Here is a 16,601-nt window from a genome sequence, read left to right as displayed (position 1 = left end):
CTGGCCCTGGCTTCGGCCGGGAGAGTATCTGAACTGGCGGCTTTGTCTTATAAAAGCCCTTATTTAATTTTCCATTCGACATAGGGCAGAGCTGCGGACGCGTCCGCATTTTCTCCCTAAGGTGGTATCAGCGTTTCACCTGAACCAGCCTATTGTAGTGCCTGCGGCTACAGACGACTTGAAGGACTCCAAGTTGTTGGACGTTGTCAGAGCCTTAAAAATATACATTTAAAGGACGGCTGGAGTCAGAAAATCTGACTCGCTGTTTATACTGTATGCACCCAACAAGTTGGGTGCACCTGCTTCTAAGCAGTCGATTGCTCGTTGGTTTTGTAACAAAATTCAACTTGTACATTCTGTGGCAGGCCTGCCACAGCCTAAATCTGTTAAGGCCCATTCCGCAAGGAAGGTGGGCTCATCTTGGGCGGCTGCCCGAGGGGTCTCGGCATTACAACTCTGCCGAGCAGCTACGTGGTCAGGGGAGAACACGTTTGTAAATTTTTACAAATTTGATACCCTGGCAAAGGAGGACCTGGAGTTCTCTCATTCGGTGCTGCAGAGTCATCCGCACTCTCCCGCCCGTTTGGGAGCTTTGGTATAATCCCCATGGTCCTTTCAGGAACCCCAGCATCCACTTAGGACGATAGAGAAAATAAGAATTTACTTACCGATAATTCTATTTCTCGGAGTCCGTAGTGGATGCTGGGCGCCCATCCCAAGTGCGGATTATCTGCAATACTTGTACATAGTTATTGTTAACTAATTCGGGTTATTGTTTAGGAAGCCATCTTTCAGAGGCTCCTCTGTTATCATACTGTTAACTGGGTTTAGATCACAAGTTGTACGGTGTGATTGGTGTGGCTGGTATGAGTCTTACCCGGGATTCAAAATCCTCCCTTATTGTGTACGCTCGTCCGGGCACAGTACCTAACTGGAGTCTGGAGGAGGGTCATAGGGGGAGGAGCCAGTACACACCACCTGACCTGTAAAAGCTTTACTTTTGTGCCCTGTCTCCTGCGGAGCCGCTAATCCCCATGGTCCTTTCAGGAACCCCAGCATCCACTACGGACTCCGAGAAATAGAATTATCGGTAAGTAAATTCTTATTTTTTTCCAGTAGTACTACAAGTCCCAGCAAGCCTCCCCGCAAGCTGGTACTTGGAGAACTACAAGTACCAGCATGCGGGAGAAAAACGTGTCCGCTGGTACCTGTAGTTCTACTGGAAAAAAAATACCCAAATAAAAACAGGACACGCACACCTTGAAAGTACAACTTTATATCACACCTGCCGACACACACATACTTACCTATGTTGACACGACGTTCGGTCCACTTGTCCAAGTAGAATCCGGGGTACCTGTGAATAAAATTATACTCACCTCAATCCAGTGTCCAGGTTATAATCCACGTACTTGGCAAAAAAAAAGAAAAACGAACACCCGAACCAAACGGACTGAAAGGGGTCCCATGTTTACACATGGGACCCCTTTCCACGAATGCCGGGACCCCACGTGACTGCTGTCACAGAAGGTCCCTTCAGCCAATCAGGAAGCGCTACTTCGTGGCACTCACCTGATTGGCTGTATATGCGTCTGCTGTCAGACAGCGCATCGCACAGCTCCCTCCATTAGTTTCAATGGTGGGAACTTTGCGGGTAGCGGTGGGGTTACCCGCGGTCAGCCGCTGACCGCGGGTGACCTCACCGCTGACGCAAAGTTCCCACCATTGAATATAATGGAGAGGCTTTGCGATGCGCTGTCTGACAGCAGACGCGCATACAGCCAATCAGTAGAGTGCCAGGACGTTGCGCTCGCTGATTGGCTGAAGAGACCTTTCTGTGACAGCAGTCACGGGGGGGTCTCTGCATTCGTGGAAAGGGGTCCCATGTATAAACATGGGACCCCTTTCAGTCCGTTTGGTTCGGGTGTTCGTTTTTTTTTTTTTTTTGCCAAGTACGTGGATTATAACCTGGACACTGGATTGAGGTGAGTATAATTTTATTCACAGGTACCCCGGATTCTACTTGGACAAGTGGACCGAATGTCGTGTCAACATAGGTAAGTATGTGTGTGTCGGCAGGTGTGAAATAAAGTTGTACTTTCAAGGTGTGCGTGTCCTGTTTTTATTTGGGTATTTTTTTTTCCAGTAGAACTACAGGTACCAGCGGACACGTTTTTCTCCTGCATGCTGGTACTTGTGGTTCTCCAAGTACCAGCTTGCGGGGGAGGCTTGCTGGGACTTGTAGTACTACTGGAAAAAACAATATTCTTTCATTTTTCCAAAGGCTATCAGCCCCCCATCCGCAGCCCTTGGATGGGGGGGGAACAACCTCGGCTTCACCCCTGGCCCTTGGGTGGCAAGGGGGGGGGGACCCCTTGATTGAAGGGGTCCCCACTCCCCCAGGGTACCCCGGCCAGGGGTGACTAGTTGGATATTTAATGCCACGGCCGCAGGGCGCTGTATAAAAGTGACCCCCAGCTGTGGCATTATCTGTCCAGCTAGTGGAGCCCGATGCTGGTGTAAAAAATACGGGGGACCCCTACTCTTTTTGTCCCCCATATTTTTTGCACCAACACCAGGCGCAGAGCCCGGTGCTGGTTTTAAAAATACGGGGGATCCCCTGTCATTTTTCCCCCCGGATTTTTAGAACCCGGACCGGCTCGAAGAGCCCGAGGCTGTTTATGCTTTGGAGGGGGGACCCCACGCCATTTTTTTTTCGGGATTTTACCATTCCATTTAAAAAAATATATATATATATATTTTTAAAAATATATAAATAATACTCGTGCCTCCAAAATAGACAAACCAAGTACCTAATCCCTTCTAATATAAATAGATATGCTATTACCAATAAAAAAAACACCAAAAAAAATGTTTTACATTTTTTTTTATTAGATTCCCCCACCAAAGTGTGGCGGATTGAAAATGACGAATTTACTGTCTAAAAGCACTGTTGTCGAATTTCCAAACTTCAATTGAATATACTTTTGGCGAATTGCTGCATTTGTACCATTGCAGAAATGTCTAATTTTAAAAAGTCGAATTTTGAAAGTCCGTTTTTTTGACGGAAAGTACTGAATTGCATTGTCAATTTTTTTTTTTTTTTTGGCGAAAAAGTCCAGTTTTTCGACAATTTCGGGAATTCGACCGCAATTGCATATACCCCTAAAACCACAGAAGCCTGTTTTTTGCCTTTACTATCGCTATGTATGTTTTACATGACATTGGCTTATTAGTGTTTAGTGGCATAGATTGTTTATACTGCCTCTCTCTCTCTTGTTTCTCTTTCCAGGATCAGAGGCATGGCCACCTGGTGTGTGTCTGAGGTATGTTGGAGGTGACCAGTTTGGCCATGTGAATATGGTATTAGTGCGCTCGCTAGACACCCAAGAGATGACCGATGTCAGTGTGCCAATGTGCAGTCCTAATCAACCTGGCATGTACCAGGGCCAGTGGAGAATGTGTACTGCCACTGGTCTGTATTTTGGAGGTGAATATCTTTATTTTTTATATATTTATTTATTTTTATTTTTTTACCTATCCCTAATCACCATTTACGACTTGTGTTGTGTGTTTTTTTTTCTTTCTTTTAAATCAAAGCTTGTTTATTTGGTACACAATTAGTTATTCAGTTTAAAAAAATACATTTTAAAAAGTTTTTTCCAGTGAAGAATTCTGTCCCGACTTCATAGTGGCACTACTTGGTCTCTAAGGATGCTTGTTGATGGTCTTGCTCCCCAGCTTCGGGGTAATGTGCCCATAGTTATTCAATTAAAAGCCTGCAGTTAGCACATGGCTAGCCCTAAGGCAGCATTTAGGGGCACCTGAGACCATTGGCGCAAATTACCTATTTTTGTTTAGGGGGTGGGAAGAGGCCAGGGATCACAGTTGTAGGACAGAGATTTCCTGGCCTCTGCGACCAGCGTCTTGCGCGGCACCATGGGTGCTTTGATCCAATGCTGCATCTTAGGATGCAGTTCTTTGGATTACTAGTGCATCAGGAGGCATGTAATAGATTCTTCCTGCTGCATTTACATACAGCAAATCCAACCGCAGCTGACTGGTCCCCCTAGTGCAGCCACAGGGTTAGTTGAATATAGATTTATATTGCACACTTCTAGTTAAATACAATATTGATTAGCTTGGGTCATTTTATCTGGAAGCTAAAGCCACATGTTACAAATCGCAGCTAAGTGAATGTCCCCCTGTGGCACCTGAGTGTATTATCCTGAGCAGCCCATCTTTGATGACCACCTCAAAAGATGTCCATGTTGTCATCCCAGCTCTGCTGGAGACAATACATAAGATGTGTTGAAAATAATCTGCAATTGTTAAGTAGCCAGTTGCTTACAGAAATGCAACCATTATCAGAATTTTCTGTTTTATTTAGTATTGTTTTTATCTAACATCCATAGGGGACACTGGGATAGCTGTTTACAGTGGGGTGTAGATGGGGACCATGGAGCTGGTGCATTTTACATTTCTCTAACATCCATAAGGGATATTGGGGACACATTAATACGATGGGTATGGACGGTGTCCGAAGGAGCCAGTGCACTTTAACTTTCTTCAACTGGGTGTGCTGGCTCCTCCCCTCAATGCCCCCTCCCACAGGCAGTTTAGAAAATAGTGCCCTCAGGAGAGGATGCACACACTGCTAGCTACAGAGTTTTTCTTCAGTTTATTTTAAAACTTTTATTTCTTTCGGTATGCTGTTTGGGCAACAGCATACCTGCGCCGTGGGAGTTGGGGGAGAAGGGCGCGGTCACCGGCCTCGCGAGGTGCAGAGCCGCTTCCCTGCTGCAGGACCACTGTCCTGGGGGGGTTGTTTGTTCAGCGGGGCACTGCGCCTTGGCTGTCGCAACCGCAGCACGCCGCACCCCCCTTAACGCTGCCTGAAGGTGATCGTCGGTGGTGAGTACAGATCAGAGGCCCCGCTAAGGGGGTCCCCTGTTTCCTGGTGCGGCAGAAGCGCGGGTGAGACATAAAGGGTCCCTCCTGGGGGGACCCGCTATAGCCCCTGCGTGAGACTGGCTAGCGATGGCTGTACTAAACATTTATGTAATTCTACAGCGTGTTTAGGAGACATGGCCAGTATAAATATATATCTGTAGCTTCTACACCATTACGGGGGGCGGAGCTACATCAGAGCGGGCTCAGCGGCATTTTGGCGCCTTCCTCTGCATAAGCTGCAGCCTCTCACGTTTCCTCCAGACTGTCACTCGCTGGAACAGTGGTACAGGGTGTAGTTGGGGGAGAGCCACTATTTGTGCACAGATATTATTCCTCTCAGGGAATTCATTATTTCTCTTACGTCCTAGAGGATGCTGGGGACTCCGTAAGGACCATGGGGTATAGACTGGCTCCGCAGGAGACATGGGCACTATAAAGAACTTTATATGGGTGTGCACTGGCTCCTCCCTCTATGCCCCTCCTCCAGACCTCAGTTAGATCCTGTGCCCAGAGGAGACTGGGTGCACTACAGGGGAGCTCTCCTGAGTTTCTCTGAAAAATAATTTTGTTAGGTTTTTTATTTTCAGGGAGCACTGCTGGCAACAGGCTCCCTGCATCGTGGGACTGAGGGGATAGAAGCAGACCTACTTAAATTATAGGCTCTGCTTCTTAGGCTACTGGACACCATTAGCTCCAGAGGGTCGGAACGCAGGTCTCACCCTCGCTGTTCGTCCCGGAGCCGCGCCGCCGTCCTCCTCACAGAGCCGGTAGATAGAAGCCGGGTGAGTATAAGAAGAAAGAAGACTTCAAAGGCGGCAGAAGACTTCAGATCTACTCTGAGGTAATGCTGCGCGCCATTGCTCCCACACACAACACACACAGCGGGCACTGAAGGGCGCAGGGGGGGACGCCCTGGGCAGCAATAATAAACCTCTAGGAACTGGCTAACGTGTATGTGTGTGTGTATATATATATATATATATATATATATATATATATATATATATATATATATATATTTCTCTAACGTCCTAAGTGGATGCTGGGGACTCCGTCAGGACCATGGGGTTTAGCGGCTCCGCAGGAGACAGGGCACAATAATAAAAGCTTTAGGATCAGGTGGTGTGCACTGGCTCCTCCCCCCATGACCCTCCTCCAAGCCTCAGTTAGATTTTTGTGCCCGGCCGAGAAGGGTGCAATCTAGGTGGCTCTCCTGAGCTGCTTAGAATAAAAGTTTAATTTAGGTTTTTTATTTTCAGTGAGTCCTGCTGGCAACAGACTCACTGCTACGAGGGACTTAGGGGAGAGAAGTAAACTCACCTGCGTGCAGGATGGATTTGCTTCTTAGGCTACTGGACACCATTAGCTCCAGAGGGAGTCGGAACACAGGTCTCACCCTGGGGTTCGTCCCGGAGCCGTGCCGCCGACCCCCCTTGCAGATGCCGAAGTTGAAGAGGTCCAGAAACAGGCGGCAGAAGACTTCCAGTCTTCATAAGGTAGCGCACAGCACTGCAGCTGTGCGCCATTGTTGTCAGCACACTTCATACCAGCGGTCACTGAGGGTGCAGGGCGCTGGGGGGGGCGCCCTGGGCAGCAATGTATTATACCTTTTTTATGGCTAAAATACATCACATATAGCCCTTGAGGCTATATGGATGTATTTAACCCCTGCCAGATCTCACAAACTCCGGGAGAAGAGCCCGCCGTTTTAGGGGGCGGGGCCTATTCTCCTCAGCACACGGCGCCATTTTCCTGCTCAGCTCTGCTGTGAGGAAGGCTCCCAGGCTCTCCCCTGCACTGCACTACAGAAACAGGGTTAAAACAGAGAGGGGGGGCACTTATTTGGCGATATGATTACATATGTGAAAATGCTATAAGGGAAAACACTTGTATAAGGGGTTGTCCCTGTATAATTATAGCGTTTTTGGTGTGTGCTGGCAAACTCTCCCTCTGTCTCCCCAAAGGGCTAGTGGGGTCCTGTCCTCTATCAGAGCATTCCCTGTGTGTGTGCTGTGTGTCGGTACGTGTGTGTCGACATGTAGGAGGACGATGTTGGTGAGGAGGCGGAGCAAATTGCCTGTATTGGTGATGTCACTCTCTAGGGAGTCGACACCGGAATGGATGGCTTATTTAGGAATTACGTGATAATGTCAACACGATGCAAGGTCGGTTGACGACATGAGACGGCCGGCAAACAAATTAGTACCTGTCCAGGCGTCTCAGACACCGTCAGGGGCTTGTAAAAACGCCCATTTACCTCAGTTGGTCGACACAGACACAGACACAGACACGGACACTGACTTCAGTGTCGACGGTGAAGAAACAAACGTATTTTCCTTTAGGGCCACACGTTACATGTTAAGGGCAATGAAGGAGGTGTTACATATTTCTGATACTACAAGTACCACAAATAAGGGTATTATGTAGGGTGGGAATAATCTACTTGTAGTTTTTCCTGAATCAGATAAATTAAAGTGTGTGATGATACGTGGGTTTCCTCCGATAGAAAATTATTGGAGGTATACCCTTTCCCGCCAGAAGTGAGGGCGAGTTGGGAAACGCACCTTAGGGTGGATAAGGCGCTCACACGCTTATAAAAACAAGTGGCGTTACCGTCTCCAGATACGGCCGCCCTCAAGGAGCCAGCTGATAGGAAGCTGAAAAATATCCTAAAAAGTATATACACACATACTGGTGTTATACTACGACCAGCAATCGCCTCAGCCTGGATGTGCAGCGCTGGGGGGGCTTGGTCGGATTTCCTGACTGAAAATATTGATACCCTTGACAGGAACAATATTTTATTGACTATAGAGCATTTTAAGGATGCATTTCTATATATGCGAGATGCGCAGAGGGATATTTGCATTCTGGCATCAAGAGTAGATGTGATGTACATATCTGCCAGACGATGTTTATAGACACGACAGTGGTCAGGTGATGCAGATTCCAGACGGCACATGGAAGTATTGCCGTATAAAGGGGCGGTCCATCGGACCTGGTGGCCATGGCAACAGCTGGAAAGTCCACTTTTGTTATCCCAAGTCACATCTCAGCAGAAAAGGACACAGTCTTTTCAGTCTCAGTCCTTTCGTACCCATAAAGGCAGGCGGGCAAAAGGCCAGTCATATCTGCCCAGGGTTAGAGGAAAGGGAAGAAGACTGCAGCAGGCAGCCCATTCCCAGGAACAGAAGTCCTCCACAGCTTCTGCCAAGTCCGCAGCATGACGCTGGGGCCATACAAGCGGACTCAGGTGCGGTGGGGGGTCATCTCAAGAGTTTCAGCACGCAGTGGGCTCACTCGCAAGTGGACTCCTGGATCCTACACGTAGTATCCCAGGTGTACATTGGAAATTCGAGACGTCTTCCCCTCACAAGTTCCTGAAGTCTGCTTTACCAACGTCTCCCTCCGACAGGGAGGCAGTATTGGGAAAAAATTCACAGGCTGTATTCCCAGCAGGTGATAATCAAAGTACCCCTCCTACAACAAGGGAAGGGGTATTATTCCACACTATATTGTGGTACTGAAGCCAAACGGCTCGGTGAGATCTAAAAGATTTGAACAATTACATACAAGGGTTCAAATCAAGATGGAGTCACTCAGAGCAGTGATAGCGAACCAGGACGATATGGTGTCACTGGATATCAGGGACGCTTACCTACATGTCCAAATTTTGCCCTTCTCACCAAGGGTATCTCAGGTTCGTGGTACAGAACTGTCACTATCAGTTCAGACGCTGCCGTTTGGATTGTCCACGGCACCCCGGGTCTTTACCATGGTAATGGCCGAAATGATGATTCTTCCTAAAAGAAATATGGACGCTTTCCTGATAAGGGCAAGGTCCAGAGAACAGTTGGCGGTCGGAGTAGCACTATCTCAAGTAGTTCTACGACAGCACGAGTGGATTCTAAATATTCCAAAATCGCAGCTTTTTCCGACGACACGTCTAATGTTCCTAGGAATGATTCTGGACACAGTCCAGAAAGAGATGTTTTCTCCCGGAGAAGAAGGCCAGGGAGTTATCCGAGCTAGTCAGGAACCTCCTAAAACCAGGAAAAGTATCAGTGCATCATTGCACAAGGGTCCTGTGAAAAATGGTGGTTTCTTACAAAGCGATCCCATTCGGTAGATTTCACGCAAGAACCTTTCAGTGGAATCTGCTGGGAAAATGGTCCGGATCGCATCTTCAGATGCATCAGCGGATAACCCTGTCTCCAAGGACAAGGGTGTTTTCTTCTGCGGTGGCTGCAGAGTGCTCATCTATGAAAGGGACGCAGATTCGACATTCAGGACTGGGTCCTGGTGACCACGGATGCCAGCCTGAGTGGCTGGGGAGCAGTCACACAAGGAAAAAATTTCCAGGGAGTGTGATCAAGTCTGGAGACTTCTCTCCACATAAATATACTGGAGCTAAGGGCAATTTACAAGGCTCTAAGCTTAGCAAGACCTCTGCTTCAAGGTCAGCCGGTATTGATCCAGTGGGACAACATCACGGCAGTCGCCCACGTAAACAGACAGGGCGGCACATGAAGCAGGAGGGAAATGGCAGAAACTGCAAGGATTCTTCGCTGGGCGAAAAATCATGTGATAACACTCTCAGCAGTGTTAATTCCGGGAGTGGAAAACTGGGAAGCAGACTTCCTCAGCAGGCATAACCTCCACCCGGGAGAGTGGGGACTTCAGCGGGAAGTCTTCCACATGATTGTAAACCGTTGGGAAAAACCAAAGGTGGACATGATGGCGTCCCGCCTGAACAAAAAACTAGACAGATATTGCGCCAGGTCAAGGGACCCTCAGGCAATAGCGGTGGACGCTCTGGTAACACTGTGGGTGTACCAGTCAGGGTATGTGTTCCCTCCTATGCATCTCATACCAAAAGTACTGAGAATCATAAGAAGGAGATGAGTAAGAACGATACTCGTGGTTCCGGATGGGTCAAGAAGGACTTGGTACCCGGAACTTCAAGAGATGCTCACGGAAGAACCGGGGCCTCTACCTTAAGAGAGGACCTGCTCCAGCAGGGGCCTTGTCTGTTCCAAGACTTACCGCGGCTGCGTTTGACGGCATGGCAATTGAACGCCGGATCCTGAAAGGGCATTCCAGATGAAGTCATCCCTACCCTGGTCGAAGCCAGGAAGGATGTAACCGCAAAACATTTTCACCGCATTTGGCGAAAATATGTTGCGTGGTGTGAGGCCAAGAAGGTCCCTACAGAGGAATTCCAACTGGGTCGTTTCCTACATTTCCTGAAAACAGGACTGTCTATGGGCCTAAAATTAGGGTCCATTAAGGTTCAAATTTCGACCCTGTCGAATTTCTTCCAGAAAGAACTGGCTTCAGTGCCTGAAGTTCAGACGTTTGTAAAAGGGGTACTGCATATACAGCCTCCTTTTGTGCCCCCAGTGGCACCTTGGGATCTCAATGTTGTTTTGAGTTTCCTAAAGTCACATTGGTTTGATCCACTCACCACTGTGGAATTAAAATATTTCACATGGAAGGTGAAGATTCTATTAGCCCTGGCTTCGGCCAGGCGTGTGTCAGAATGGGCGACTTTATCATATAAAAGCCCTTACTTAATTTTTCATTCTGACAGGGCAGAATTGAGGACTCGTCCTCAATTTCTCCTTAAGGTGTTTTCTGTTTTTCACATGAACCAACCTATTGTGGTACCTGCGGCTACTAGGGACTTGGAGGACTCCAAGTTACTTGACGTTGTCAGGGCCCTGAAAATATATGTTTCCAGGACGACTGGAGTCAGAAAATCTGACTCGCTGTTTAGCCTGTATGCACCCAACAAGATGGGTGTTCCTGCTTCTAAGCAGACGATTGCTCGCTGGATTTGTAGTACAATTCAGCTTGCACATTCTGTGGCAGGCTTGCCACAGCCAAAATCAGTAAAAGCCCATTCCACAAGGAAGTGGGCTCATCTTGGGCGGCTGCCCGAGGGGTCTCGGCTTTACAACTTTGCCGAGCTGCTACTTGGTCAGGGGCACACCCTGACTGAGGAGGACCTGGAGTTCTCTCATTCGGTGCTGCAGAGTCATCCGCACTCTCCCGCCCGTTTGGGAGCTTTGGTATAATCCCCATGGTCCTGACGGAGTCCCCAGCATCCACTTAGGACGTTAGAGAAAATAAGAATTTACTTACCGATAATTCTATTTCTCGTAGTCCGTAGTGGATGCTGGGCGCCCATCCCAAGTGCGGATTGTCTGCAATACTTGTACATAGTTATTGTTACAAAAATCGGGTTATTCTTGTTGTGAGCCATCTTTTCAGAGGCTCCTTCGTTGTTATCATACTGTTAACTGGGTTCAGATCACAGGTTGTACGGTGTGATTGGTGTGGCTGGTATGAGTCTTACCCGGGATTCAATATCCTTCCTTATTATGCACGCTCGTCCGGGCACAGTATCCTAACTGAGGCTTGGAGGAGGGTCATGGGGGGAGGAGCCAGTGCACACCACCTGATCCTAAAGCTTTTATTGTTGTGCCCTGTCTCCTGCGGAGCCGCTAAACCCCATGGTCCTGACGGAGTCCCCAGCATCCACTACGGACTACGAGAAATAGAATTATCGGTAAGTAAATTCTTCTTATATATATATATATATATTTCTCTGACGTCCTAGTGGATGCTGGGAACTCCGTAAGGACCATGGGGAATAGCGGCTCCGCAGGAGACTGGGCACAAAAAGAAAAGCTTTGGGACTACCTGGTGTGCACTGGCTCCTCCCCCTGTGACCCTCCTCCAAGCCTCAGTTAGATTTTTGTGCCCGACCGAGCTGGGTGCAATCTAGGAGGCTCTCCTGAGCTTCTTAGGAAAAGTTAGTTTTAGGTTTTTTATTTTCAGTGAGACCTGCTGGCAACAGACTCACTGCATCGAGGCACTAAGGGGAGAAGAAGCGAACCTGCCTGCTTGCAGCCAGCTTGGGCTTCTTAGGCTACTGGACACCATTAGCTCCAGAGGGACCGAACACAGGCCCAGCCTCGGAGTCCGGTCCCAGAGCCGCGCCGCCGGCCCCCTTACAGAGCCAGAAGCAAGAAGAGGACCGGAAAATCGGCGGCAGAAGACATCAGTCTTCACCAAGGTAGCGCACAGCACTGCAGCTGTGCGCCATTGCTCCTCATGCACCACACGCTCCGGTCACTGATGGGTGCAGGGCGCTGGGGGGGGGGGGGCGCCCTGAGCAGCAATATAAACACCTTGGCTGGCTAAATTACATCACATATAACCCCCAGGGCTATATGGATGCATTTAACCCCTGCCAGAATATACAGAAAAACGGGAGATAAGGCCGCCGAAAAGGGGGCGGAGCCTATCTCCTCAGCACACTGGCGCCATTTTCCCTCACAGCTCAGTTGGAAGGAAGCTCCCTGGCTCTTCCCTGCAGTCACTACACTACAGAAAGGGTTAAAAAAAAGAGAGGGGGGCACTAATTAGGCGCAGTATTAAAACATACAGCAGCTATAAGGGGAAAAACACTTATATAAGGTTATCCCTGTGTATATATATATATATATAGCGCTCTGGTGTGTGCTGGCATACTCTCCCTCTGTCTCCCCAAAGGACTAGTGGGGTCCTGTCCTCTATCAGAGCATTCCCTGTGTGTGTGCTGTGTGTCGGTACGACTGTGTCGACATGTATGAAGAGGAAAATGATGTGGAGGCGGAGCAATTGCCTGTACTGGTGATGTCACCCCCTAGGGAGTCGACACCTGAGTGGATGAGCTTATGGAAGGATTTACGTGAAAGTGTCAGCTCTTTACAAAAGACAGTTGATGACATGAGACAGCCGGCTACTCAGCTGGTGCCTGTCAAGGCGTCTCAAAGACCATCAGGGGCTCTAAAACGCCCGCTACCTCAGATGGTAGATACAGACGCCGACACGGATACTGACTCCAGTGTCGACGATGAAGAGACGAATGTGGCTTCCAGTAGGGCCACACGTTACATGATTGAGGCAATGAAAAATGTTTTACACATTTCTGATAGTACAAGTACCACTAAAAAGGGTATTATGTTTGGTGAGAAAAAACTACCTGTAGTTTTTCCTGCTTCTGAGGAATTAAATGAAGTGTGTGATGAAGCGTGGGTTTCTCCCGATAAAGGACTGATAATTCCTAAAAAGTTATTGGCATCATACCCCTTCCCGCCAGAGGATAGGGCACGTTGGGAAACACCTCCTAGGGTGGATAAAGCGCTCACACGCTTGTCAAAACAGGTGGCACTACCGTCTCCGGATACGGCCGCCCTTAAGGAACCTGCTGACAGAAAGCAGGAGAATATCCTAAAATGTATATACACTCACACGGGTGTTATACTGCGACCAGCAATCGCCTCAGCCTGGATGTGCAGTGCTGGGGTGGCTTGGTCGGATTCCCTGACTGAAAATATTGATACCCTGGATAGGGACACTATATTACTGACTATAGAGCATTTAAAAGATGCGTTTTTATATATGCGTGATGCACAGAGGGATATTTGCCGACTGGCATCAAGAGTAAGTGCGCTGTCCATATCTGCCAGAAGAGGGTTATGGACGCGGCAGTGGTCAGGTGATGCTGATTCCAAAAGGCATATGGAAGTATTGCCTTATAAAGGGGAGGAGTTATTTGGGGTAGGTCTATCGGACCTGGTATCCACGGCAACTGCTGGGAAATCCACATTTTTACCCCAGGTAGCCTCTCAACATAAAAAGACGCCGTATTATCAGGCGCAGTCCTTTCGGCCCCATAAGGGCAAGCGGGCGAAAGGCTCCTCATTTCTGCCCCGTGGCAGAGGGAGAGGAAAAAGGCTGCAGCAAACAGCCAGTTCCCAGGAACAGAAGCCCTCTCCCGCTTCTGCCAAGTCCTCAGCATGACGCTGGGGCTCTACAAGCGGACTCAGGCACGGTGGGGGCCCGTCTCAAGAATTTCAGCGCGCAGTGGGCTCACTCACAAGTGGATCCCTGGATCATTCAAGTGGTATCTCAGGGGTACAAATTGGAATTCGAGGCGTCTCCCCCTCGCCGTTTCCTAAAGTCTGCCTTACCGACGTCTCCCTCCGACAGGGAGGCGGTATTGGAAGCCATTCACAAGCTGTATTCACAGCAGGTGATAATCAAGGTACCCCTCCTGCAACAGGGAAAGGGGTATTATTCCACGCTGTTTGTGGTACCGAAGCCGGATGGCTCGGTGAGACCTATTCTAAATCTAAAATCTTTGAACACTTACATACAGAGGTTCAAATTCAAGATGGAGTCACTCAGAGCGGTGATCGCGAACCTGGAAGAAGGGGATTATATGGTGTCTCTGGACATCAAGGATGCTTACCTCCATGTCCCAATTTACCCTTCTCACCAAGGGTACCTCAGGTTTGTGGTACAGAACTGCCACTATCAGTTTCAGACGCTGCCGTTTGGATTGTCCACGGCGCCCCGGGTCTTTACCAAAGTAATGGCCGAAATGATGATACTCCTTCGAAGGAAGGGAGTTTTAATTATCCCTTACTTGGACGATCTCCTGATAAGGGCAAGATCCAAGGAACAGTTGGTAGTCGGAGTAGCACTATCTCAAGTAGTGCTGCGGCAGCACGGTTAGATTGTCAATATCCCAAAATCGCAGCTGATCCCGACGACACGTCTTCTATTCCTAGGGATGATCCTGGACACAGTCCAGAAAAAGGTGTTTCTCCCGGAAGAGAAAGCCAGAGAGTTATCCGAGCTAGTCAGAAACCTCCTAAAACCAGGCCAAGTATCAGTGCACCAATGCACAAGGGTCCTGGGAAAAATGGTAGCTTCCTACGAAACAATCCCATTCGGCAGATTCCACGCAAGAACATTCCAGTGGGACCTGCTGGACAAATGGTCCGGATCGCATCTTCAGATGCATCAGCGAATAACCCTGTCCCCAAGGACAAGGGTGTCTCTCCTGTGGTGGTTGCAGAGTGCTCATCTTCTAGAGGGCCGCAGATTCGGCATTCAGGACTGGGTTCTGGTGACCACGGATGCCAGCCTGCGAGGCTGGGGAGCAGTCACACAGGGAAGAAACTTCCAGGGCTTGTGGTCAAGCCTGGAGACATCACTTCACATAAATATCCTGGAGTTAAGAGCCATTTACAATGCTCTAGGCCAAGCAAGACCTCTGCTTCAAGGTCAGCCGGTGCTGATCCAGTCGGACAACATCACGGCAGTCGCCCACGTAAACAGACAGGGCGGCACAAGAAGCAGGAGGGCAATGGCAGAAGCTGCAAGGATTCTTCGCTGGGCGGAAAATCATGTGATAGCACTGTCGGCAGTGTTCATTCCGGGAGTGGACAACTGGGAAGCAGACTTCCTCAGCAGGCACGACCTCCACCCGGGAGAGTGGGGACTTCACCCAGAAGTCTTCCACATGATGATAAACCGTTGGGAAAAACCAAAGGTGGACATGATGGCGTCCCGCCTCAACAAAAAACTGGACAGGTATTGCGCCAGGCCAAGGGACCCTCAAGCAATAGCTGTGGACGCTCTGGTAACACCGTGGGTGTACCAGTCGGTGTATGTGTTCCCTCCTCTGCCTCTCATACCCAAGGTGCTGAGAGTTATACGGCGGGGAGGAGTAAGAACTATTCTCGTGGCTCCGGATTGGCCAAGAAGGACTTGGTACCCGGAACTTCAAGAGATGCTCACAGAGGACCCGTGGCCTCTACCTCTGAGAAGGGACCTGCTCCAGCAGGGACCCTATCTGTTCCAAGACTTACCGCGGCTGCGTTTGACGGCATGGCGGTTGAACGCCGGATCCTAAAGGAAAAAGGCATTCCAGACGAAGTCATCCCTACTTTGATAAAAGCCAGAAAGGATGTAACCGCAAAGCATTATCACCGCATCTGGCGGAAATATGTTGCGTGGTGCGAGGCCAAAAAGGCCCCGACGGAGGAATTTCAACTGGGTCGATTCCTGCATTTCCTGCAAGCAGGAGTGTCTATGGGCCTAAAATTAGGATCCATTAAGGTCCAGATTTCGGCCCTGTCGATTTTCTTTCAGAGAACTGGCTTCAGTGCCTGAAGTCCAGACGTTTGTTAAGGGAGTGCTACATATACAGCCTCCTTTTGTGCCTCCAGTGGCACCCTGGGATCTGAATGTTGTTTTGGATTTCCTAAAATCACATTGGTTTGAATCACTCAACACTGTGGAATTAAAATATCTCACATGGAAAGTGGTCATGTTGTTGGCCCTGGCTTCAGCCAGGCGTGTGTCCGAATTGGCGGCTTTATCCTGTAAAAGCCCTTACCTGATTTTTCATACGGACAGGGCAGAATTGAGGACTCGTCCTCAATTTCTCCCAAAGGTGGTTTCAGCGTTTCATCTGAACCAGCCTATTGTGATACCTGCGGCTACTAAGGACTTGGAGGACTCCAAGTTGCTGGACGTTGTCAGGGCCCTGAAAATATATGTTTCTAGGACGGCTGGAGTCAGAAAATCTGACTCGCTATTTATCCTGTACGCACCCAACAAGCTGGGTGCTCCTGCTTCTAAGCAGACTTTTGCTCGCTGGATTTGTAGTACAATTCAGCTTGCGCATTCTGTGGCAGGCCTGCCACAGCCAAAATCTGTAAAAGCCCACTCCACAAGGAAGGTGGTCTCATCTTGGGCGGCTGCCCGAGGGGTCTCGGCTTTACAACTCTGCCGAGCTG

General features: G+C 49.0%; 1 protein-coding gene across 1 annotated transcript in view; it reads left to right on the top strand.

Moving 5' to 3' along the window:
• ILRUN (inflammation and lipid regulator with UBA-like and NBR1-like domains) overlaps positions 1 to 16,601 on the top strand; it is a 137,101-nt gene that overhangs the window by 59,993 nt on the left and 60,507 nt on the right. Inside the window, exon 3 of the mRNA XM_063954904.1 lies at positions 3,293 to 3,490. Coding sequence (XP_063810974.1) covers positions 3,293 to 3,490 — 198 coding nt within the window. The remainder of the gene's footprint in view (positions 1 to 3,292; positions 3,491 to 16,601) is intronic.

The sequence above is a fragment of the Pseudophryne corroboree genome, chromosome 2 (genome assembly GCF_028390025.1).
Source record: "Pseudophryne corroboree isolate aPseCor3 chromosome 2, aPseCor3.hap2, whole genome shotgun sequence".
Lineage (NCBI taxonomy): Eukaryota > Metazoa > Chordata > Amphibia > Anura > Myobatrachidae > Pseudophryne > Pseudophryne corroboree.
Note: the sequence above shows the minus strand (reverse complement) of the source record. Positions and strands in the feature narration are given on the sequence as shown.